Here is a 26,611-nt window from a genome sequence, read left to right on the forward strand (position 1 = left end):
CGTGCTCGTCCGCTGGCCTCCCCCTGGAACAGAGCGTTCTGTCGCCGTGGACTTTAAAGGTGAGACCTCCAGGGCAGCTCTGAAATGTTCCAAAACCTCCAACACAGAGAACAAACGAGCCCTGCAAGCGCCGAGGCACCTGGGCTTCCGCCAGGGGCGGTCAAGAGGAGCTCGCCTGCTCACGCTCATTTTCACCTCCAGCTGCCAGTTAAGTCCTGCCGGCTACTCTAAAAAAATGGTATTTGACTAACTCACAACTGGCTTGTTTCTTTACCCTGTTCGTTCTTGTGTGTGAAGGCAGAGGCAACACAGTGGCGTTTTTTCAGCACCTAACCCATGGTGTGCGGGTGCAGTGTGCGGGGTGCGCTGTGCGGTGGGGTGCTCACGGAGCTCTTCCCGGGCCTGGGGCCCCGTGGCCTGCAGGAGGTACCGCCGCCCATGATGGCGGCAGCAGCTAACGGCGCCTGGGTGCTCCCCGTGTGCCACGCAGGTCTAAGGACTCTGTTGATGGAAACCCTTGTGAGCGTTGTGGTTTTTTCTTTTTCTTTTTAAAAGATTCTTAGATTACAAAAATGATGCATAAAAAACGCAGGAGAATTCCCATATGTCCCTCTCCCTCCCCCTCCCACACTTTCCCACGTTACCAACATCCTTCATTAGTGTGGTACATTTGCTACAATTGATGAACACATTTTGTAGCACTGCCACTAAGTGTGGATTATAGTTTACACTGTAGTTTAAACTCTCTCCCGCATAATTTTGTAAGTTATGACAAGATATATAATGGCCTCTGTCATTGCAACATAATACAGGATAATTACAACCACCCAAAAATGTTCCCATATTACACCTATTCCCCCCCACCCCCCTTACTTTGGTGGCCACTGCCTCTACATCAATGATAAAAGATCTTCCATTGCTAGAATAACAATAAGTCTATAGTGGAATAACAGTAAGGCTACTCTAGTCCATTGTTCATTCCCCAATCCTGAGGATTCTGGGATGGTGATGTCCAGTCCACCTCTAATTGAGAGGGGGCTTAGATCCCATGGGGTAGATTAATGGGACTCTCTTGCTTGCAGTTGCAGACCCTCTCTGTTTCTTGGGATGGGCATTGTCCATCATCATCACCTTGTTAGTTGTCCTGGGTGAGTCCAATGAATTAGAGAGTAGATGTTGCACCTCTGCTGAGATTCAGGGCCCAGCTGGCACATTGACAGCCCAAAGATTTAAGTCTCCTGGACATATACCTATCAACTCTAGTACTAACTATAGGTTAAAATAGAAGGGGCAGAAGAGCCATGTGTAGAGAAACCACAACTGAGTCCAGCTCTATCACACTGGGGAGCATAAATTCTGAAGTAGGGCTCACTGACAGGGTGCCAAACTCCTGAGCTGTCAGACCTGCCTATAGTGTCTGGATGTCTCCAAAGCCCTCAGGGGACCCACTATGTGAGGCAATATTTACTTTGGCAGTCAATAAGATCCTGCTGAGACGTGCATAAGAATAACCTCTGGAATAACTTCCCTACTCACTTTGAGGTCTCTTAGTCATATAAACTCATTTGTCTTTACTTTTCCCCCTTCTGGTCAAGGTCTTTTTCCAGGTGCATTGCTGGCTGGTGCTTGGTAGTAATCCCTCAGTGCCAGGGAGGCTCAGCCCTGGGAGACAGATCCCACACACCAGGGGTAAGGTAATGTATTTACATGCTGAGTTTGGCTTGGAGAGAGGCCACATTTGAGCAACGGAGGACGCTCTCAGGAGGTAACGCTTAGGCAACCTGTAATACCAGGTTAAGTTTCAATTTCAAAAGAAAAGTTTCAGAAGTAAGTCATCAATATCAAAGGCCCATCAACAGTCCATCTTCCTTCACTAGTCCTATACTCAGTGGATTCTTGCTGTTCCTTTAGAGAATGTGGCAGAAATCCCCAGGATGGGAGTTTGATATTCTTTCAGTTATTGTGTGAATCTCCACCCACCGTGACAATGCCCCATGAACACCCTGAAAGCATTTTTAGAAAGAAGAGATAATGTTATCCCCAGGCAGAAATAAGGCTACAAAGAGGCAAAATGATAGGATGCAACACCTGCCTGGGGGTGGGGGATTGGGGTCTGTGGTACTTGAATAAATAATAGAATTTAAAGAGAAACCCCAAAAGGCCATGAGTTATTATAAAGGAAAACATTACAACTCATCAGAAAAGGTGGTCCACCACAAAACGAAAGAGCTGCTGGGTTACCATGTCACTTCACCTCCTGTTTAGACCAAGCTCCCCTGCCTAGTTGACTTCCTGCCTTCCCCAGGGGCTGGCACAGCAGGTGGTCTCCAGGATTCCAGAGCACAGGGACCTGTGTGCAAATACTCCATAGCCAGCTACTGCCTGAGAGGATGGCACAACTTTAGTGGTTTTAGAAAACCATCCAAGAGGAGCTATCCCATGCATATTGTCTACTAGCCAGTTACTGCTGGATTAAAATGACTCTTCTCATTTTCAGAGTACAGCTCATGGAGTTTGAACTAATTTCCTTCTGTTTTCAGTTTACTGATTTCAATGCAAAAGTTTTCTTTGGGGGAATCAAACTTACAAAAGAGAAAAGGCAGACATGCTATGGTTTGAGATTTCAAACAAAATTATAAACTAAGATTTTATGTGGAGATATTAATCAACACAAAAAAATGTTTCTTCTGTACTTGGAACACTTTTTCCTAACATGAGGAATATTTACTTAACAGGAAAAAGGTTACATGTCCTAAGCTATCAACGGAAAAACAGGGCAGTCAGAAATTTGACGTCAGAACATTCAAAGCACATATGTATTGGTTACCTACTGCTGAGTAACAAATTATCTGCTACACTTAGTGCCTTAAATGCCATTTACTAGCTCAGGTCTGTGGGTCAGGAATCGGGGCGTGGCTTGGCTGCTCCTCTGGCCCAGGCTCTCTTCCTTGGCTGCAGTCACGGTTTCAGCCAGGACTGCGGTTGTCTCAAGGCTCGGCTGGGAGAAATGCTGCCCATCCCCTTGACTGTCAGCAGGATTCAGTTCCTCGCTGGCTCTCTGACTGAGAGCCTTGGTTCCACCCTGGCCGTGGGCTGGAGGACTCCCTCAGTTTCCTGCCACGTGGACCTCTCCAATAAGGCAGCTCGCTGCATCAAAGCCAGCAAGCCAAGAAGGCAACAGAGCTGCTGGCAAGACAGAGGGCATAACCGTTGTCACCTCATCATACCGGTCATGACATCCCCTCAACTTGACCGTGTTCTACTGGGTACAAGCACGCTACTCAGAGGGCAGGGGCTCCGTGAGACCCTGGAGGCTGCTCACCACACAGGGGTCTTGGGAGCCTCTTGGGTAACCTGCCCTTCCGTGGGTCAGCAACTCTACTTATAAGAAATTGAATCATTTCTAGTAAATAATTTTATTGGAAAAGAACGATCTAAAAACAATGATCTTAAGCATGACCTTAAGAAACCAGAAAAAGGTCAAATTCAAACTAAAGTAAGCAGAAGGGGAAAAGTAGAAATTAATGAAACAGGAAATGGACAAACAACAGGGGAAATCAATGAAATTGAAAGCTGATTCTTTGCAAGCAAATTATCAGGGTTCATTCAAAAAGAAACAGATAATCTAAACATCTCTGTTTCTATTAAAGAAATTTGGTTCACAGTTTTAAAAACCTTTCCCCAAAAGAATGCCAGGCCCCGATGACCTTACTGGTAAATTCTACCAAAAATTTAAGGAATTAAGTAAATGAATTCTATACAATATTTTCCAGATAACGGAAGAGGAACAAATATTTCCCAACACATTCTATGAAGCTAGCATGACAAGAAAACTGTAGACCAATAGCACCCATGAATACAGATGCAAAAAGTCTTACAAAAACATTAGCAAACTGAACTAACCATATTCAAAAGGATAATCATGACCAAGTGGAGCTTATCCCAGCATACAGGGCCGACTGAACATCCAAAAATCAACATAATTCATCATACCAACTGACAAAAAGAAAAACCCTATGGTCATCTTATCAGATACACAAAAAGCACTGGATAAAATCATTATCAATTGATAATATTACCAGCCAACTAGGAATATAAGGGAATATCCTTCAATCTGATAAAAGACATCTACCAAAAAAAAAAAATCTACAGCTAACATCCTATACTTAATAGTAAAATATTGTATGCTTTCCCCTTAGATTGGAAGAAGGTAAAAATATATGCTTTCATCACTTCTCTTCAGCACTCTATGGAGGGAAGCAGATATGGCTCAAGCAGTTGGACGCCTGCTTCCCACATGGGAGATCCTGGGTTTGGTTCCCAGTGCCTCCTAAAGAAGACAAATAAGACAATGAGCTGATGGGACGGGCTGGCATGGCAAGCTGACATAATGAGATGTTGCAACGAGGAGACACAACAATCAGGGAATGAATGTGGCTCAAGCAATTGGGTGCCTCTCTCCCACACAGGAGGTTCCTGGATTCAGTTCCAGGTGCCTCCTAAAAAGACAAGCAGACACAGAGAGGAGACAGTGAGTGCAAACAATGAGGGGGGGGGGTGTGATAAATAAATAAAGTCTTAAAAAAAATACTCTATGGAGGGAAGTAGCTGTGGCTCAATCAGTTGGGCTCCCATCTACCATATGGGAGGCTCTGGGTTTGTGTCCCAGGGCCTCCTTGTGAAGGCAAGCTGGCCTGTGCACCACGGGGAGCTGGCGCAGCAAGATGACGCAACAAAGGGAGACAAGCAGATACAGAAAAAATGCGCAGTGAATGGACAGAGAGCAAAAGAATGGAACAAGCTGCAAGGAGGGGAATAAATAAGTAAATAAATATTTTAAAAAAATACTCTATAGAGGTCAAAGTATGTGCAAAAGGTAACAATTATAAAAGTCATTGAGACTGAAAAGGAAGAAATAAAGTTGCCTTTATTCAACATAATTGTCTATGGAGAAAATCCAAAACAATCTTAAAAAAAAGCTGCCAAATGAGTGAGTTTAATGAGGTTTCAGGACACAAGGTTGTTATATAAAAATAAAAGCTTGTATTTCTATATGTGGCAATGAGCAAGAATGGAAATGAAAATAGTACTATTTACAATAGTATAACATAATTAAACTCTTTTTTTTAAAAAAAAGATTTATTTCCCCCATTCCCCTCCTCCCGCCCTGCTGTTTTTTTTTAATCCTCCCTCCCTGTGGCTTGCTTGTTGTCTGCTCTCTGTGTCCATTTGCTGCGTGCTCTGCTGTTTTTACTTGTCTCCCTTTTTTTTGCTGTATCACCTTGCTGAGTCAGCTCTCGGTGGCACTCCATGGTGTGCGGGCAAACCCAGGGCCTCCCATATGGTAGACGGGAGCCCAACTGATTGAGCCACAGCTGCTTCCAAGCACCCTGCTGTTTTTGCTGTCTGTGTTGCCTTCTCTTCTCATTTTCTCTCCCCTTGGATTCACCGGGATTCGGTCCTGGAGACCCCTGATGTGGAGAGAGGTTCCCTGTCAATTGTGCCACCTGAGTTCCCGGTTTCCGCTGCATTTCATCTTGACTCTCCCCTTGTCTCTCTTCTGATGCATTGTCATCTTGCTGCCTGACTCACTCGTGCACGTACTGGCTTACCATGCGCACACTTACGTGGGCTCTTGCTTGCTGTGCAGGCTCGCTTTCTCTTCTTTTTTCACCAGGAGGTCCCAGGGATCGAACCCGGGTCTCCCATGTAGTAGGCAGAAGCTCTGTCTCTTGAGCCACATCTGCTTCCCTATAATTAAACTCTTAAAGGTAAACTTAACAAAATATGTATGAGACCTGTATACTGAAAATTATAAAACTTTCCTAGGAGAAATTAAAGACCTAAGTATATGGAGAAGATATACCGTATTCACGGGCTGGAAAACACTCTAACATTAAGAAGTTAACTTCCCCTAAATGGATCTGTGGATTCAATACAATTCCAATAAAAACGTAAACGAACTTTTGTTGTAGAAATTGATAAGCCAATTATAAATTTTATATGGATGTGTAAACAAGTTTTAAAAGGTAGAATAAAGTCAGAGAACACATATTTCCCAATTTCAAGAGTTACCATAAAGCTACAGCAATTACAGCACGGGGTGGTGAAGGGCAGGGGCACAGACCAACAGAACAGAAGAGCATCTAGAAACGGGCGTGCCTCTGGGCAGCTGACTTTCAGCAGAGGCGCAACGGAATTCCGCCGTGCTGGACACCAAAGGGCGGTAGCCTTCTGTCCCTACCAGACACAAAACTAACTTAAAATACACCAGGGACCTAATTTTGAGAGTCAAAATGATAAAACATGGTAGAAGAAAGCATATGAGAAAATCTTTATGATCTTGGATCAGGCAAAGACTTCTTAGTTAAAACAAAAAGAATAAAATTTAAAAACTGACACTGAATTTCATAAAAATTAAAAACTTGCTTTCTGAAAAATACACTAAGAAGATGAAATAGCAAACCACAGACTGAGATAAAAAGTGTTTGTAGAACATAAGCTGATAAAGGACTTTACCAGGAACATGTAAAGAACTCCTGCAACTAATAAGATGATGACAAACAAGCTGATCAAAAATCAACAAAGGAACAGAAACATCACGTAAGAAGACAGAATATCCAATAAGCACATGAAAGGATGCTCAATATCATTAGTCATCAGGAAAATGCAACTGGAAACCATGAGCTACGACTTCACAGATACCAACGTCGTCAATGACTAAAATTTAAAAGACAATACCAAGTGTTGAAGTATGTGGATAAATAGGAACTCTCAACCACTGCTTGTTGTAATGAAAAATGGTAGTCCCTGAGGACAACATTGGGTCCTTTCTTAAAATGGTAAACCTATCGTAAGCACATGACCAGGCAGGCAATCCTGCTGCTAGGTGTCTACCCATGAGAAATGAAACCACATTTCCACACAAAGCCTTGCAGGTGAATGCTCATAGCAGCTTTATTCATGATAAATGGAAACAGCCCAAATGTCCATCAGCTGATGAAGAGAGAAGCCAACTGTGCCGTCCATTCAGTGGAGGACTGGTCAGCATTCACATGGGTGGATCAACTGCTAAAGTACTACGTGTATGCTAAGTGAAAGGAAGCCAGACACAAGAGGCAGACCACATACCGTGTGATTCCATTTACGCACATGAAATTCCAGAAAGGCAAAACTACAGGAACAGGACTCCAGGAAGATGGAGAATTGGAGAGGCAGAGGGCTCATTTCTCTCTAAGAAAAATAGCTGGAGGACAGAAACTGCCTAGAAAACTGTTCTAGGGCTTAGGACACCTAGGGAAGGCGGGACAGCACCTGAAGAGTCAGGAAGGACAGGAGGCTCAGCTGGCTGCAAAAATCCCGTGAAGCTGCAGCAGGGGCGGCTGGTCTACATCCCCCCCTCTGAAAAAACAGCAGGATACCAGGATAGTGGTATCCTGGCCAGAGGATAGCGACTGAGGGGCTGCAGGGGTGCTCTTCCCCAAGTAAGGGGAAAGGGAGGGACTCGGCCTATGGCAAATTCAGATTCTGACCAGCAAGCTGCACATCCCAAGGGCCACACGCTGGCAGGCCGGGTGGGGTGCAGCATGTCCGCCCTGAGAGCCAGCAGCGTGCTAAGGATAACTTGCCTTCTCAAACACTCTCCTACCGCCCGGGGCTGGGTGCTGAGGAGGCAGCCGGAGGGAGGGTGCTGCCGGCTAAGGGAGGAGAACAGCTACTGAAAAGTCTGTGTGGGAGGGGGTACCCCAAATCAGCAGGTTTCGCAGTCTTCTCAAGGGCTCATGGACCTTTCCCCAGGACAGACCTCATGCAGGGCCACAGCGCAGCTCTCAATAAATTTAAGAAGACCGAGATTATGCAATGTACCTTCTCTGATCCTAATGGAATGAGCTGGAAATCAGTAATGGGCAGGAAAGGGGGAAATTCACAAATACACGGAGGCTAAACAACACAGCCCTAAACAGTTGGTGGGTCAAAGAAGAAACTGCAAGAGAAATTAGTAGATATCTCAAGACAAATGAAAACGAGAACACAACTTATGAAAACTTACGGAATACAGCAAAGGCAGTGTTGAAAGGGCAATTTGTAGCCCTAAATGCCTGTATTTAAAAAGAAGAAACAGCTAAAATCAAAGCCCTAACTGAACACCTGGAGGAACTAGAAAAAGAATAGCAAAGCAATCCCAAAGGAAACAGAAAGAGATAAAGATTAGAGCAGAAATAAATGAAATTGAGAACAAAAAGACAACAGAGCCGCTGACGACAACAGAAGCAGACAAAGAAACAAGACGCAGCAAAAAGACACAGAAAACAGACAACCGGGGGAGGGGAGGGGAATTAAATAAATAAATAATAAATCTTTAAAAAAAAAAAGACAACAGAAAAAAAAAATCAACAAAACCAAAAGCTGGCTCTTTGAGAAGATCAATAAAATCAACAAATCCATAGCTAGACTAACAAAGAAAAAAAAGAGAAGCTGCAAATAAATAAAATCAGAAATGAAAGGGGAGATGTTATGACTGACTCCACAGAAATAAAAAGGATCATACGAGGATATTATGAGAAACTGTATGCCAACAAATTAGACAACCTAGATGAAATGGACAAAATCCCAGATATGCACAAATATACAAGAAAACAGGAACTCAACAAACCAATTATAAGAGATTGAATCGGTCACCAAAAATCTTACAACAAAGAAAAGTCCAGGACCAGATGGCTTCACAGGTGAATTCTACCAAATATTTTGAGAAGAATTAATACCAATCCTGTTTAAACTCTTCCAAAATATTGAAAAGGAGAGAAAACCACCCAGTACATTTTATGAAGCCAACACCACCCTAATACCAAAGCCATATAAAGATACTAAACAAAAAAGAAAATTACAGACCAATTTCTCTAATGAATATGGGTGTAAAAATTCTTAACAACATATTTGCAATTCGAATCCAAAGCATATGAAAAGAATCACACACCATGATCAAGTGGGTTTTATTCTTGGTATACAAGGGTGGTTCCACATACCTGTAATATACCACATTAACAAATCAAAGGAAAAAACCCACACAACTGTCTAAATTGATGCAGAAAAGGCATTTGACAAAATACAGCATCCTTTCTGGATAAAAACACTTCAAAAGACAGGAAAAGAAGGAAAATTCCTCAGTATGATAAAGGGCATATGTGAAAGAACCCACAGCGAGAGGTAGAAAGATTTCTCTCTAAGATGAGGAAAAAGACAAGGACGCCCACTGTCACCACTGTTATTCAACATTGTGCTAGAAGTTCTAGCTAGAGCAATTAGACAAGAAAAAGAAATAAAAAGCATCTCCAAATTGGAAAAGAGGAAGTAAAACACTATTCACAGATGACACAATTTCCTATATTCAGAAAATTCCAAAATATTTACACTAAAGCTATTAGAGCTAATAAACGAGTTCAGCAAAATGGCAGTATACAAGATCAACACACAAGAATCAGCAGTGTTTCTACACACTAGTAATAAGCAAGCTGAGAAGGAAATCAAGGGGAAAAAACCATTTCCAGTAGCAACGAAAAGACTCAAATATCTAGGATTTAATTTAACCAGGAATGTAAAAGATCTCTATTCAGAAAACTACATAAAACTGCTAAAAGAAATCAAAGAAGACCTAAACAAATGGAAGGACAGTCCATATTCATGGATTAGAAGATTAAACATTGTGAAGATGTCAATTCTACCCAAAATGATTTATCAAAATTTCAACAGCCTCCTTTACAGAAATAGAAAGGTCAATTGCCAAATTTATTTGGAAGGGAAAGGGATCCCAAATAGCCAAAAACATCCTAAAAACTAGGAGTGAAGTCAGAGGACTCACACTTTCTGACCTTGAAGTATATTACAAAGCTACAGTGGTCAAAACAGCATGGTGTTGTTCATCAGTAGGAACAAATGTACCACACTAATAAAAAGATGTTAATGGGGGAATATGGGAGGGGAGGGGCCAGGGTATATGGAATCCCCTGTATTTCTGATGTAACATTTACATAATTTAAAGCTCCTTTAAAAATAAAGAAAAACAAAACAAAACAGCAATTAAGAAAACAGAAAACTACAAGTGCTGGAGAAGATGTGCAGACAGGAACTCTTACTCACTGTTGGTGGGAATGTAGACTGGCATAGCCACTGTGGAGGACTGTTTGGCAGTTCCTAAGGAAGTTTAGGTATTGATCTGCCATGGGACCTGGCAAAACAATTACTACTGGATATATACCCAGAAGAACTGAGAGCAGGGACATGAACAGAAATCTGCACACCAATGTTTAAAGCAGCATTATTCACAATTGCCAAAAGATGGAAACAACTCAGGTGTCCATCAAATGACGGACACATAAACTGTGATATATACACACGATGGAATATTAGTTGTAAGATGAAATAAAATCATGAAGTACATGACAACATCGATGAACCTAGAGGACATTATGTTGAGTGAAACACATCAGACACAAAAGGACAAATACTGTACGATTTTGCTATTATGAACTAAATATAACTCATGGAGTTAATAGCTAGAATATAAGTCACCAGAAAATAGAATGTGGTTAGAGAATGGAAAGCTGAGGTTTAATCTGTGCAAAATTGGTAAAAAAGTTGTATATGTTTGGAAATGAATAGAAATGGTGAAAGCACACCACAGGATTTGTAATTAGCAGTGCTAACATATAGGTATGAATGGTTGAAAAAGAAAATCTAAGGTCATGTATATCACTAGAAGCTAAGAAATGAAACATGGAACTGCACAACACAGCAAACGTTCTTGTGAAAAATGAATATGGTTAATGATGCATATGTAAGAATCTTTTTCTCTGAACATTTAAATGCACATTAATGTTATAGGAGGTTATTATCAGGGTGCTATTTGGGCAAAATGTACAAGGAAAACATATGATGGACAACAGTGCATAGTAATATATTAATAATCTTCCAACAATGGTTAAAAAAGAAAAGCATGCTAAGTGAAAGAAACTAGACAAAAAGTACTACATATTGTTTGACTCCATCTATGCAAAATGCAAATACAAATAAATTACAGATGTGGAACCAGATGAGCAGTCATGTATGGCAGGTGAAGGACAGAGGGATTATTGAGAGGTGACTGCTAAGGGGTAAGATTTTGTGTTTTTGGTTTTTTCTTTTCTTTTTTTTTTGAGTAACAAAAATGCTCTAATATTGAGTGAAGTGATGAATGCACAACTCTGTGATTATACCAAAGGCCACTGATTGTATACTTCAGATGAATTGTATGGTTTATGAATGATTCGATTTAAAAAATTAAAAAAATAAAAAAACCGCAGGGGCAGGCGGGCCGGTGGTCACTGCGGGTGGGGGAGAGGACAAAAGAGAAGGGGGAGTGGAGCCTCTGGGGGTAGATGAAAAGATTCTAGGTCCTAACTGTGTGACGCTGCAGTGCTGCAGACATCTATCAAGGCTGACCAAACTGCAGGCTAGAGTGGGAGAATCCTATTTCATGCCAGCTTCAATCATTATTATTGGACAAAATTCAAGAATAAAGACCATACCCGTGAGGACAGCAGACCACTTCTGGAAGCAACTCTGACTCAAGTTAGAGGGAGCTATCAGGCCTCTTGGAGCCTGGCACTCACCATGCACGACCAGCAGTAAATGCGGCTGGTGTCACCCGCGCAGCCCCGTTTCCGAGTCTTGCCCAGCGGCTGCACGCAGTGGCGACTGCACGCACTGGGTGTGCACAGCTTCCCAGGCCCCTGTTTAAAATCGAGTGATTTTCACCCCCCCTACTCCTGACAATTCTCCCATTTTCAGTCATCATCACTTCTGGAACAACCATACCAACTTTTAAAAGCTACATATCATTAATAGGGAAACGGACTTTGGCCCAGTGGTTAGGGCGTCCGTCTACCATATGGGAGGTCCGCGGTTCAAACCCCGGGCCTCCTTGACCCGTGTGGAGCTGGCCATGCGCAGTGCTGATGTGCGCAAGGAGTGCCGTGCCACGCAAGGGTGTCCCCCGCGTGGGGGAGCCCCACGCGCAAGGAGTGCGCCCGTGAGGAGAGCCGCCCAGCGTGAAAAGAAAGAGCAGCCTGCCCAGGAATGGCGCCGCCCACACTTCCCGTGCCGCTGACGACAACAGAAGCGGACAAAGAAACAAGATGCAGCGAATAGACACCAAGAACAGACAACCAGGGGAGGGGGGGGGAATTAAATAAATAAATAAATCTTTAAAAAATAAAAAATAAATAAAAAAAAAAATAAAAGCTACATATCATTAATACATAGCGTTTTTATCTGAAATTACCTAAAATCGACACCAGACTCATATAAATACAAGCCAACAAGTAAATGTGCTGGAAGTGGTACGGAGACCGACGCTGGCCGTGCGGAGCGCGAGCACTCCAGAGCAGTGTTAGCGCCGGGCCTTCCACCCCCACAGACCCTACTACAGGAAGACGTGGGGCCACACTCGCCGATTTCCAGCCACCGACGGCATCGACTGGTTTCTCAGGCGCCGGGGGGTCTGAACTTTCTACCCGTCATCACAGCCACGAAGGTGCTACAGAAACGGAACCTCGCCACGCAACTCCTCCTCCTCCCCGCCCGAGCAGGGTCAGAACAAGGGCTTCTGCAATTACATTAGCCACGGCGCCAAGCCCAAGCCCGCACACACGAAGGAACCAAGTAAATGGTTGGTAACATTAATTGCTGCTCGAAGTCTCCCTCCCTAAGTCTCTCCGTTTCTGGAACACACCAAATCCTCTCTGTCCTCGGGCCTCAGGATAGGCTGAGCCTGGCAGCCTCGTGCCCCTCTCCCCGCTCTCCACTTCCCAGAGTGGCCTCCCTGGGAGGCCTGCCCACCCCAGCCCGTAGGCGGGCGTCCTGGCCCCCAAGAGCCCTCATCCGCCCTACGCCCCATGCCCTCACAGCGCTTCGCAAGGGGCGCCCCTTGTGTGGTCACTGGCTCCCCTGCCTCCCCACTGGAGCCGAGCCGCCCGAGGACAGAGGGGTCGTGCTGGCCACCCCTGGCACCTCGAATACAGCGGACTCCCGAGGAATGAGCAATGCAGAGCTGAGCAAACGGAAGCCTGGCCCACCCGTGCGCTGCAGTCCTTCAGCCTGGCTGCACCGCCAGCCCCTGGAGGTCGACTGAAGCTGTCTCAGGACACCATTTTTAAAGATGCAAAATACAAGACATAGGATTACAAATGGGAAAATAGGTTGAAATATTTTAAAAATAGAAATACTGGAAGAATATATGTGCTTCCCTAGAACAACATCTAGGGATGGGTAAAGTAACCACTATAATTTTGGAATAATGAGTATAAACGGTATTTCAAAAGACCTGCTATCACTGAAAGGGGAGAGGAAACCTACGCTTTGTAACGCTACTGGGGTCTGTGCCCACACTCCTAAGGGAAGGAAATGCTACCATTTCAGATTAAACTGCAGACCCATACACTTAACTGAGTGATTTGCATCAGAGTAGAGGTATTCCCCTCTCTCTGAGCAAGAAAAAATGTTTGTATCAAGAAACATTCCTAAAGTCACCAAAATAAGTAGATTAAAAAAAATATTTTACCATTTATATGTGGAATTCTAGAAAAACATTGCTGCTTATTTTATTGCTTGGCCCCTTTCCTCAGATCTCCTATAAGGCTAAGGAATTGGAAATTGGCAATTTTTTTTTTACTTCCATAGATAACACGGAACATTAAGTGATGTGATGAAACGTTTTAGGGCCTAAGTCATATCCCAGGGGCTGTCTGCAACAGACACGACCATGCTTCCTGGAGTGCGTCCCTGTGAGTCCCAGATTCTTGGAAAGACTCAGGTTTAAGGCAACAGCAGTGGTGCTAAAAGGGGAGCCGCCAGCGTTTGCTGTGGGCCAGGCCCTGGACTAAGCCCTTGCTTGCACCCCGTGAGCGACCTCTGAGTCAGGGCTCGGTCCCACAGCCCCCCCTTTCACAGAGGAGGAGACCGGGTGGGAGTCAGGTCGAGTGACGCCCAGATGTCCCGGAAGCCACAAGGCCCGGCTCCCGCTCTGCCACCACCCGTCACTCAATCGCCCTCCGGTGGAAGGCCTGAGGAAAAGCCACGGGGGCGGGCGAAAGGGACAGAGTGCAAGGACTGTCCCCAGGGCTCCCGAGGACAGTGTTCTCTGGCCGCGTGGCGTGTGGCCAGAGGAGAATGTGCTGGTCTCTGCGCCTCTGCTCGAGCCGTGGGCGCCGGACGCCCAGTGCCCTCCCTCCCTCGGTGCCTGGGGAGCAGCGCCTACTTACCGATCTGTAACAGTATTGGGGTGACCAGAGCTGTTTCCATGGCGTAACAGAACTCCCTGCCAAACATGACGGCCCCGTGCATCACCCACAGGCGCAGGGGGATGCGGTCGATGGAGCCCTCGCTGGCCGTCTCGTCGCGGGGCTCGGCCTCCTGGCCTCGCGGCGCCGGCCGGCCGGCCGCCAGCACAGGCAGCTCCTGAGCTTGCATAGATTCTGAGTCGGCATTCTGCGGCGCCATTCTCATTACCACCAAATATATATATATACGTGTATGTATTCTACCTATATAAATAATACTATCATATATCTGTAACGATAAATTAGGACGTCTTCTCTTTCGGCTTCAGCTGTATTCCTCGGGCAAGTAATACTTATATTCCTCTTTGTACAAATAGGTATCTCACAATTTCTCACAATCAGGTGAGACATGCAGCAGAACAAAATGATTTTTGGTTGGAGTTGAAGCATATGGCTTGCTGGTTTACTGTGAATTAGAGTTAAAAATCCATAATTGCCATTCAGTTAATACCAGTTTCATCATTATTATTGAAGAGGTGCTGAAGTTGTTTTTCTTGCTACAGAGAGGTGGAGAGGTGACACAAAAAGGCGGTCCACTGTGAATCCCCATCGAGTGACTGGTTGACCTGCAAAAGAGGAAACAACCCAGCCGCGTCAGAGGGCGGCCCGAGCCTGCCCGCTGGACCGGACCCCCCCCCCACCGCGGGCAAGGTGGGCACTGCTGCAGGCCGGGGCCGGGCCCCTAGGACAAGCCACAGGCCTCTCGGGACACGTACGCTGGTCATGTGTGTGGAAATAGCAAAAGCCAGTTTCCAGAGAAACAACATTTTCTTGTATAGAACTGCATCCCCGGGACAGGATAAAGATGGGGCAACGAGGGACTGCAGCATCAGAGAAGACGACAAGTGGGCCGCAAAAAAGGGTACATGCTCTGCTGTCGCCACCAGTGCCGTGACGCTGCCCCGGCCCCTAGAAACACGCCTGTGTGGAAGGGGGCGAGCGCCCCGCCCAGGCCTGTGGACATCAGGTCGGGAGCGGGTGATGGAAGGGGTAAGGGGAGGGAGGGAGCGGGGCGGGTGGGAGAGAACTGAAGCGGAAGCTCCCAGTGGGAGAGGGTCACCGCCAGGAGGGGACGCTCAACGTCTGCCCGTCTGCCCGGGGCTCCTGAGTGCATCCTCCCTCCGCTTTGACAGTCAAACCAAAGCCTTCGCCTCTCTCACCAGAGAAACTGCAGACATGCCAAAATCTCAACAAAGCCTCTAGGGACTCCCGCACCCCCAGGCCACGGGGCCTCCAGAACCCCGGGCCCAAAGTCTCCCGCGTCCTGGTTTCTGCGACCCAGTTTTGTGACACGGTCTCGACCTGGGTGAGCACACCAGAAGAGAGCGCTGGGTGCTGAGAACGCAGCTAACCAGAAACTTCCCTGTAGAAAGTTTTTAGGAAAACAAGGTCGATCTCCCCCGTACAAGACAAGGTTGGGTGCAGTCACATGCCTCCCCCCCATCCTCCATCCCCCACCCCCGAGAGCTGGCTCCCCAGACCGGTCAGTGCCGGTTCCGACTGCAGTGCTATAAAATAAGCCCCCTTGGAGCCCGCGACAAAATGATGCTCTCATTTCCTATTAAGGTAGGGCTGCGGGCTAACAGCTTACCAAAATTATTCAACAGGTCTGAATAAAACTATTTATGGCCACTAGTCACTACTTAACTGACAGGCGGTCTTAATGGGCTCTTCCTCCTGGTTTCTGCAGAAGGAACCAGAACGCTCGAGAGCCGAGAGCCGTCTTCCTCCACGCGCCCTGGGTGAAGCCCTGGGACTAGCTGGTGAGTCCCCAGGTGGGCTTCCCTGCCGCCAGGCCCCAGGGCATGGAAAGGCTGGAGCGGCTCCACCTGGATTTCCTCCAGAGCATCCTTGACTTCCGTCCTCCATTCCAGATCTTTCTTACATTCGCTTTCTGGCTGCAATCAAAACTTAAATCCTTACTGACTGCTCAGGAATAAAAGGTCTGAGTAGTGCTATCTATATATTTGCTTCTTGCAGCCCCCAAATTTCACAACTCCACCCTGCAGCCCTTATTTGAAAATTCTCTTAAATGCACCAAATGCTCACTACCACATAGACATGTTAAATAAACCCAGTTTCTTCCAAACTGTTGCCTCCTACCATCTTAAAAAAATTTTTATTAGGGAACTATTTCTAATATATACAAAATAAAAAGAATAGTATAATAAGCCATTAGCTTTACCAATTCCCATCATTTGCATTCCTGTTTCACCCCTATCTACTCTGAACCTACCTTATTCTAGGAGAAAACTTCCTGGTTTCCCTTCTTGTCATTCTTAAACAGAAATATTTTCAATGATTTTAAATGCCTTCTTCGAACCAGAGAAGGTGGGCCACTTCCATGTTTTATGTGAAGAAAGTGTACCAAGACTTCTTTTTCAGGCTGAAGTAGATGAGCCGGGCTTTGGCAGGAACAATGGCCACGGGCTCTCGAGGGGGTCCTGGTGACTGACCATGAACCCGGCCCCGTGCTGTTCCACTGCGCTTGCCGCACCGCTGTGCCCGTCCTCTGGGACTCTGCCTGACACAGCAGCAGCCTCTGCTCCTAAGCTCTGTGGTGAGTACACCTGAATTCTCAAGGCAGCGGCTCTCTTCTGGGGGCAGTTTTGTCCCCCCACCCCCCGGTACCTGACAATGTCTGGAGAACCTGTGGTTGTCACAACTGGGGGAAGCATCTAGCTAGAGAACAAGGACGCTGCTAAACGTCCCGCGGTGCCCCGGATGGCCCCACACAGCCAAGAGTGACCTGGCCCAAAACGCCAGCAGTGCCGCTTGCTCAACAGGAACAAGGCTATCTTGAAACACGCTTAAACCCTTGATTATCACATTCTGAATCAACTGAACCAGACCAGCAGACTATTTCTATAAAGGCTAGATAGTAAATATTTTAGGCTCTGCGAGCCACATATAAGTCTCTCTGTTGCACAGTCTTTTTTTGTTATTGCTGTTTTTTTTTTAACAACAACAAAAAACGTAAATGCCATTCTCAGCATGCTGGCTGTATAAAAGCAGGGCACGAGCTGGGTTTAACCCTGGAGCCAGTGTGCTCCCCTCCGCGCTAGAGCAGAGGGAGGACAAGCTCTGTCCTGGCGCCCAGCAGCTGTCCTTTCTAACAAGTAACAGGAAAGACGGCTGGGGGGGCGGGGGTCAGCCTCCAACACCCCCTGACTTCACGGTGCTGGTTTTGTTGAAATTGTCTATCAGGGGAAGCAGATTTGGCTCAAGAGATAGAGCATCCGCCTACCACATGGAAGGTCCAGGATTCAAACCCCGGGCCTACTTGACCCGTGTGCAGCTGGTCCATATACAGTGCTGATGCACACAAGGAGTGCTGTGCCACGCAGGGGTGTCCCCCACGTAGAGGAGCCCCATGCACAAGGAGTGCGCCGGTAAGGAGAGCCGCCCAGCGCAAAAGAAAGTGCAGCCTGGCCAGGAACGGTGCCGCACACGAGGAAAGCTGACACAGCAAGATGATGTAACAAAAAGAGACACAGATTCCGGTGCCACTGACAAGAACGCAAGTGGACACAGAAGAATACACAGTGAATGGACACAGACAGCAGACAACTGGGGGGGGGGGGCGGCGGGGAAGGGGAAAGAAAGAAATAAAAAATAAATCTTAAAAAAAAAATTGTCTATCAGAATCTTTACTCAAAGCAGAACCAAAAAATGCACACAAGTTCAAGCAAGGACCCCTGCCCAAGGCTGAGGGTGACCTCTGGCATCAGGCTTAGAGGGAAATGGTACTAAATACAACTTGTAACAAAGGGGTGCTGATGCAAAGTACCAGAAATGGGTTGGTTTTCACAAAGGGTCTATATTTGGGGTAGAAGCTTATAGTTACCAGGCCATAAAGTATAAGTCACTTCCCTCACCAAAGTCTGCTGCCACGTGTTGGAACAAGATGGCTGCCGGCGTGAGCCAGGGTCCAGCCTTCCTCTTCCGGCTCCACAGTCCCAGCTTCTTCCAGTCAGTGAAGGCTGGGGTACGTCTTCTCTCTCTCCCGGGGCTCGTTTCTCTCTGGGCTCAGCTGCTCTGCTGTCCACAAGGTCAGCTGTAAAGTAGCAGGTGAACGATGGCTGTCTCTTCTGGGCCTCTGCTGTGTCCAGTGGAGCCTTCTCTCTTTATTCACGTGTCTGCTTCTCTGTGTGCTTACTTCCCAGGCTCCAGCATTAAACTCCAAATAATTCCTCTGCCTTGTCATTTTCTCTGTGAGTCCCACCAACCAAGGGAGCAGGGACTCAATGTCCTACTGATATGGCTCAATCAAAGCCCTAATCATAATTTAATCAAGTTTAAGAGTGAAACCTCTGAATCCAATACAATCTAATGTACTCAGAGAACAGGCCAGCTTATAAACATAATCCACTATCTATTTTCGGATTCATAAAAAATACCAAAACACTATACTCCTTTTCCAGTCTACTGGGTACTTCAGGTAGCGCCATTTCTTAGCAGCTCGGTTTCAAAGGGAAGGCAAAGCAAGAAGCACTGACAAGCCACAGAGACACAGCAAACCTCTGTGGCCTCTACAGCATGCATTCAAGCTTTAGGCTCTGACCACAAGCCTGAACGGACACCTGCTAAGTGGTCTGAGGACTCAGCTCAAGATTTCTATGCAAGATACATAGTTTTTTACCTGGGAAGAGTCTTGGAGTTTATAAAACTTTAACACTTGTGTCCTTAATAGAACTAGAGGACCATACTAACTCCTCTCTCAAACTGAAGGTAAGTTATGTATTTAAGTTACTTCTAAATGTTTGATGCTTCCCTGCCAAATTCCTGAAGTTTGGTAAAATTGGACTTGGGAAGAAAGTAAAAAGGAGACTGACAGCAGCTTGACACAGGAGTTGTCCGGTCTCCGCTTCCGAGACCTCCTGAGGGCGGGAGGGCTGCTCAGGCGTCCTTCCACATCCGACACCAGCCAGGGACCAGCAAGCTCCTATGCAGCTGGCCAGCGACTTCGATCGTGAGCAGATTCTGCACCTGGAGGACTGACGCGTTGCTCTAGCTGGGTTAAGACGTGCACACATCCTGCGTCCTCGCTGCACATGTGGCCTTCTGAATGGACAACTGCCAGGGGTGGGTTCAAATCCCACCCAGCGGGCACCTGTCTCCGGGCTGCGGCCTGCTAGCATTGCCGGTCAGACCTGCAGTTCTCGCTGCAGCTAGCATCCCTCCAGCCCCCTCGCACGGCTGCCAGCTCTGCACACGGCGGCAGGCGCCCTTTACAAAGGCCTAGGGCCTGGCTGTCTGGCTCCCTTGCCCACCCCCCTGGGCTCAGCCCCTTCCCCGGGAAAAGTGAACGCCCCATGCCTCGTCAGAGGGCTACTGAGTCACGCCAGAGCTGGCCTCCAGGCCTGCAGTATCAGCCTCAGCTGTTGGCCTTGGCTCCCCTTGCCTGCACTGGGCTCGGCGGCCCCACAGGAGCTCCGTGAGGGGTGCTGGAAGACTGCCGGCTACGTAAATGCACACAGGCATGCACGGAGACTGCCAGCCGATGACGCTGAGGGCGGTCTGCACTGCCACCTGCCGCCGCCCACCGCCTTGAAGAGGCTGACGCGTGCAGGGCGCCTCCCAGAGCTGGGCACCAGGGACGCCCTGCTGAAATGCCAGGAGGCTGGTCGGGGTCGGCGGTCACGCGAGGAGGCCGGGCATGCACACGCTGCTTCCCCTCCTCAAGCAGTGCTGTGTCCACAGGAACCTTCATTGCCACCTGGACTGCTGAGCACACAGAGAAGTCACGCCTACGATGCAGGCTCTTTCGGTAGCAGCCAGGAAGCCTAAATGAGTCCCAGTGCTCCACACCTCATCACTCACCGTGCGGCGTCACACGGCTGGAGCAGGAAATCAACGCAGGCCGGCGCAGCGCCCCACAGCAGCAAGGCCTTCTAACAGAGCTCAGGCAACTTCCCCCACAGTGCACTTAAAGACTAAACTAACAACTAAAATAAAATTAACACGTTAGCAAACCTTGTGGGTTCCTTTGAATATACCTCCTGATTGGGCTAACCCAGGTGTAGTAATTTGATATTATTTATGAATCCCCAAAAAAGAGAAAAATTATGTATGTGAACTGGTCTGCCCTCTGGGTGTGATACCCTTTGGTTGTATTAAATTCACAGGTTTGATAAAGATTAGGGCTTTGATTCAACCACGTCAGGAGAGTGCGACCCCTTGGTGGGCTGGTAGAAATGGACACTCACAGAAGGGAGAGAGCTCCACAGACACAGACATAGAAGAGGAGAGAACTTCGTCATGTTCTGATCCTGCAGCCCAGGGGAGAGATGAGCCCTTCGCCTGATAGTCTGCAGCTGATACAGGAAGCCCTGAGGGACAAGCCCGGGCCAGCCCACAGCCGAGATGGGAAGGAGCTGGGCCCACGGAGCCGGGAAAGGACGAGGAAGGAGGGGCCAGGAGAGATTGCCGTGATCTTGCTCAACACATGGCAACAGACTTTGGTGAAAAAGCAGTCTTGAGTTGGACTCTTTAGGGCCTTGTAACTCTAAGTTTTTACACCAAACACATACCCTTTATAAAATCCAGCAGATTTCTGGTACTTTGCATCAGCATCTTTGGCTGACTGATGCACAATCTGGTACCAGGAAAGTGAGGCACAGTCTGATGCAATTATCAAAAATGCTGGAATGGTTTTATAAATGGGAAAGGGGTATTTTTTGGAGCAACTGTAAGATGCTTGATAGAAAAGGCCTGGATTGCTTTGGAAAGCCTGCTGGTAGGAATCAGATGCTAAAGAAACTCTTGATAAGGTCTTATAAGAAAATGATGAAACTATTATTGGAAACTGGAGGAAAGGTGATCATGTTTTAAAGTTGCAGAGAACTTAGCAAGATTGACTCCTGATGTTATATGGAAGGCAGAATTTGAAAATTATGAGCTTGGACATTTAGTCAAGGAGATTTCCAAACCAAATGTGGAAAACACAGCCTGGCTTCTCCTTGTAGCTTATAGCAAAATGTTAGAGGAAGGAGATAAGGTGAGAACTGAATTGTTGGGCACAAAGAAAACAGAAACTGACCAGAAATTCCAAGCCTCTGGAAGCCAAGCCTGCAGGCGGCAGTGCCCCATTTGAGGAATTAACTAAACATGGACCCATAAGGCAGGATTGAAAACTCCATTATCCAGGAAAGACTTGTGCAAGTCTTACTGTTTGATGGCTTAGAACCATTTCCTGCATGCTAAACCAACAAGTTTTTTGTGAGATCTGTAGGAACAAAACCACTGTCAGCCTGGACTAAGAGAGGCACGGAGAGATGGAAGGGAAAACGGCTTTAAGAGGAAACCACGGAAGCTGAGGCCTGGGACTGAGACCGCTCCTGGGGCCAAGGGAGCGAGCCCACCCATGTGTGTGGGGAGGGTGAGTGTGCCCCAGCGGCTGAAGAGGGCGGGTGCTCCAGCCCACTGTTCAGGGAGAGCTTTTGCCACCCCAGGCTACAGAAAGGGTGGAGCACATTCCCCAAGGTTTGGGGGGAGTGAGGTCGCTACTCCAGGGCTCGGAGAGGGATGGGCTGCTCCCCGCAGATCAGGACGGCCTGGTCACCACCCCACTATTCCAAAGAGGTTGGGCCTGTGTGCCAGAGATTAGGAAGAATGTTGCCACCACCCCACTGTACGAAGGGGGCTGAGACTGCCCCCCGGAGGTGGGGGAAAGTGTGGCAATTACCCCAATGATCTTGGAGGGTGAGCTCTGGAGCTCGCCGGATACCTGATGAGGGTGGAACCAAGAAAATGGTCTTTGGGCAAGCCTGTGGAAAGGGTGGGCCCCACGAGGCCCCAAAGAGAAGAAACCACCACTGTAAGAATGACTCTCAGATTTTGAGATCTAATGGTGTACGCCCCGCAGGTTTTCAGAACTATTGGGGACCAGTGATGCATGTTTCCCTCCCAAATTCTCCTTATGGTGATGCAAATGTTAATCCTATGTCTGTCCCTTTATATATAGGAAGCAGATAAATGTGTTTTGCGGGTTTCACAGTTCTACACAGCCAAACTGTATTTCTATAAACTGATTTAATGTGATTCTGTACTTAGCGTTGCTACTGATTTAGGGTTTTCTGGAATATTTTAATACATTTTTTGGGACTCAGAGGGTGCAGTGTAGCAGTTTGACATTATTTATGAATCCCCGTAAAAGAGAAAAATTATCACCAGGTTTAAAATTAGGCTACTTTTTTGAAAGGCAACAAGCTGTCCAGGCAGTAGGACATCACTGAGCATGGCTCCTGCGCCTACAACTATTCCTGCAAAGTCCTGGGATTTCGTAAGCACTCTAAGGTATGCCACAAGATAACTGTAAACTAAAGGTTAAGCATCACACATTTATAAGTAAGGTTCACATCACCTGGTCAAGGAGTATGTACAGATGCCTGAAGACCTGAAAGGTGGGGCTGGCATGGGAGAGGTCAACAAAGACAACCAGGTGACACCAGGCAGGCACTGGCCACACTGAAAAGGAAGTCAGAGGCCAAGGGGAAATGCCAGCAGAACCAGCTCTAGCCAAGACCCGAAGATGGGTTCCTGACAGTACACAGAAAAGGGACTGGTAGATCCAGCCACATCGAAGCAGAGAGACAGCGCTTCATGACCCGGTCAGGCGGACTCTGACGAGCTGTGGGGGCTGCCCTCAGACTGCCTTTAGTATCCGATGGAAAGCCAAGGGGCTCAGTTTCAGATCTCTGGCCCTGATGAAGCTTATTCTTGGTATGGTGTGCAGTAAGGAGTCGCATTTATCTTTTTCCCAATGGCCACCCACTGGCTTATCTCAATATTACTTATTTAAGAGTCCATTCCCAGCACTTTGAGATTTCTACTTTATTATATGTGAAATTTCCATTTGTGCTTGGGTCTATTTCTCGAGTTTCTATTCTTTTCCATTGTGATGCCTGCTTTCTACTTCAGTAGAAAGGGTTATAGGCAAATTATCAAATTTATTGGAAGGGTAAGAGACCCTAAATAGCCAAAAATGCCTGAAAAAGAAAAACGAAGTTGGAGGAATCAGGCGACCTGACTTTAAGGCATGTCACAAAGCTATGGTAGTTAAAACTGTATAGTATTGGCACAAAGACAGATATATTATCCAATGGAACCGAACAGGAAGTTCAGATACAGACGTGTACATCTACGGCCAACTGGTATTAGACAAGGCTGCCAAGCCTACTCGACTGGGACAGAGTGGCCTCTTCAACAAATGGTGCTGGGAGAACTGGATATCCATGTCCAAAAGAATGAGAGAAGTTCCTTATCGTGCACCCTATAAAAAATTAACTTGGGGGAAGCAGATGTGGCTCAACTGACAGAGCATCCGCCTACCATACAGGAGGTCCAGGGTTCGATGCCCAGAGCCTCCTGGCCAGTGTGGTGAGCTTGCCTACACCCAGTGCTGCTGCACACAAGGAGTGCTGTGCCACGCGAGGGTGTCCCCCGCATAGGGGAGCCCCACATGCAAGAACAGCGCCCTGCAAGGAGGGCCAACCCAGGCAAAAAGCACAGCCCGCCCCGGAGTGGAGTGGCACACATGGATAGCTGACGCAACAAAAAAAGAGACACAGATTCCGGTGCCGCCTGACAAGAATGCAAGCGGACACAGAAGAACACACAGCAAATCGACACAGAGAGCAGACAACTGGGGGGAGTGGGGGAGAGAGAAATAAATAAATCTTAAAAAAAAAATTTAACCTGGGTAGCGCATGTAGCTCAATGGTTATAAGCACCTGCTTCTCACGTACAAGGAGGTTCTGGTTCAATCCCCAGCACCTCCTTAAAAAAAAAAAAGTAAGTCCAGATGGGTCAAAGACCTAAATGTAAGAGCCAGGACCACAAAGCTCCTAGAAGATAACATAGGGAAGCATCTACAAGATCTTGTGGAAGGAAATGGTTGATAAACTTTACAGCCAAAGAAACAATAGATAAATGGGACCTCCTCAAAATTAAAAACTTTTGTGCTTCAAAGAAGTTTGTCAAGAAGGTGAAAAGGCAGCCTACTCAATGAGAGAAAATATTTGGAACCAACTTATCCGATAAGAGCCTAATATCTAGCATACATAAATCCTACAACTCAATAACAGAAGGACAAACAACCCATTTAAAAATAAGCAACAGATTTGAACTCTTTTCCAAAGAGGAAATACAAATGATTAAAAAGCACATGAAAAGATGCTCAACATCACTAGCTATTAGGGATATACAAATTAAAATTACAGTGAAATACCATTTTATACCTAGTAGACTGGCAGCTATTGAAAAAACAACAACAGAAAACTACAAGCGTTGAGGAAGATGTGGAGAAACGAGCCCGCATTCACGGCTGGCAGGAACACAGAATGGTGCAGCCCCTGTGGAGACGGCCCGGCGGTGCCTCAGGAAGCTAAACGTGGACCTGCACATGACCCAGCCTTTCCACTACTGGGTACGTACCGGAAGAACCGAAAGAAGGGACACGAACAAATACATGCACACCATTGTTCACAGCGGCAATTATTCACAATTGCCAAAAGATGGAAGCAATCCAAACGTCCATCAGCAGACGAATGGATAAACAAAATGTGGTATATTCATAAGATGGGGAAACGGACTTTGGCCCAGTGGTTAGGGCGTCCGTCTACCACATGGGAGGTCCGTGGTTCAGGCCCCAGGCCTCCTTGACCCGTGTGGAGCTGGCCCATGCGCGGTGCTGATGCGCGCGGGGAGTGCAGTGCCACGCAGGGGTGTCCCCCGCGTGGGGGAGCCCCACGCGCAGGGAGTGCACCCATAGGGAGAGCCGCCCAGCGCGAGGGAGGGAGCAGCCTGTTGAGGAATGGTGCCGCCCACACTTCCCGTGCCGCTGATGGCAACAGAGGCGGACAGGGAAACAAGACACAGCGGAGGGACACAGAAAACAGACAACCGGGGGAGGGGAGGGGAATTAAATAAATAAAAATAAATCTTTAAAAAAAAAAAAAAAAGATGGACTATTATTCAACAGTAGGAAGGAATGAAGGACTGACACATGCAATAACACAGATGAACTCCGAGGCCTTTATGTTGAGTGAAGTAAGCTAGTCACTGCAGGACAAACATTGTATGACCTCACTTGATATGAACTAAGCATAAAGAGCAGACTCAGAGAGAAAGAGCCTGGAAGACAGGCTATCCGGAGACAGAAGGGCAGTGGAGATCAGTGAACTGATGTTTAATCTGGGCAGATTTTATAATAAGGTTGATATAACAGTATGGCAATGGGTGGAGCTGATGGTGGCACAGCGACACGAGTATAATTAATGGTGCTAAAGTGTGAGTGTGAACGGCATTGGAAGGGAAAGGCTTGGGCCCCACATGATACAAGAAGGAAAGCCACACAAGTGCATGACAGTGCAACTGAGTGAACTCAGGGGAGGCTAAGGAGTGTGCTTAAGAACACAATTGTAAGAATGTTCTTTTTAGGATCCGTAACAAAGGTGTGTCTAGGACCGAAAGTGGGGCGATATGTGGGGAGAGTGTACCTAAAGCACACCTCTACGGGATATGAATGTATTCATGCTGTCATTAAGTAGGTTTCCTTGATAAAGGCCCACACAATAGATAGCAAAATATAAACGCCCATTCTGGAGAGTCCTCCCAGGAAATTTATTGGATTTTCTCCAAAAAAATGGCAAAATTCTCTGGAACATATAGACAGTACCTAATAAAAGGAAAAAAAGGTCAATATGCCAAGCCCTCAATCTTAATGCTTGTACTTAGGAACCTTATTTCTGTAAAAATGAAACTTAGCCTACTTATATTTAATGGCTAAGAGTTTCCTCCTGAAAACCTCCTTGTTACTTAATGTGGCCTCTCTCTAAGCCAAACTCAGCGAATTAACTCACCCCCTTCCCCCGCAAAGTATACATGACTCCCAGGGGTGAGCCTCCTCGGCACCGAGAGATTACCAAGTGCCATTCAACGATGCATATGGAAGTGGACCTTGACCAAAAAAGGGAAGCATTACATTTTTTCAAAAAGTTTAATGGCTAAGAGATTTCAAAATAAGCCAGGAGGTCATTCCAGAGGTTACGCTTTTGCAGGGCTCAGGCAGTTTTCACGAACTGCCACAGAAAACAAAGCCGCAAAAGCAAGTGCTTCTGAGGGCTCTAGGGACATACGGTCACTACAGGCAAGGCACACAGTCACATGGAACCAACGCCCCTTCAGCGAGCCCTGTTTGGGACTATATGATCATCTATTTCCTCAGTATAACAGAG

General features: G+C 46.8%; 1 protein-coding gene across 2 annotated transcripts in view; it reads right to left on the reverse strand.

Moving 5' to 3' along the window:
• Window positions 1–26,611, reverse strand: part of SLC45A4 (solute carrier family 45 member 4) — a 105,204-nt gene that overhangs the window by 38,991 nt on the left and 39,602 nt on the right. For both annotated transcript variants that reach the window (XM_058276103.2, XM_004453486.4), the window contains exon 2: window positions 14,295–14,938. In XM_058276103.2, coding sequence (XP_058132086.1) covers window positions 14,295–14,538 — 244 coding nt within the window. In that variant the 5' untranslated portion in view covers window positions 14,539–14,938. The remainder of the gene's footprint in view (window positions 1–14,294; window positions 14,939–26,611) is intronic.

This window comes from Dasypus novemcinctus, chromosome 14, assembly GCF_030445035.2.
Source record: "Dasypus novemcinctus isolate mDasNov1 chromosome 14, mDasNov1.1.hap2, whole genome shotgun sequence".
NCBI lineage: Eukaryota > Metazoa > Chordata > Mammalia > Cingulata > Dasypodidae > Dasypus > Dasypus novemcinctus.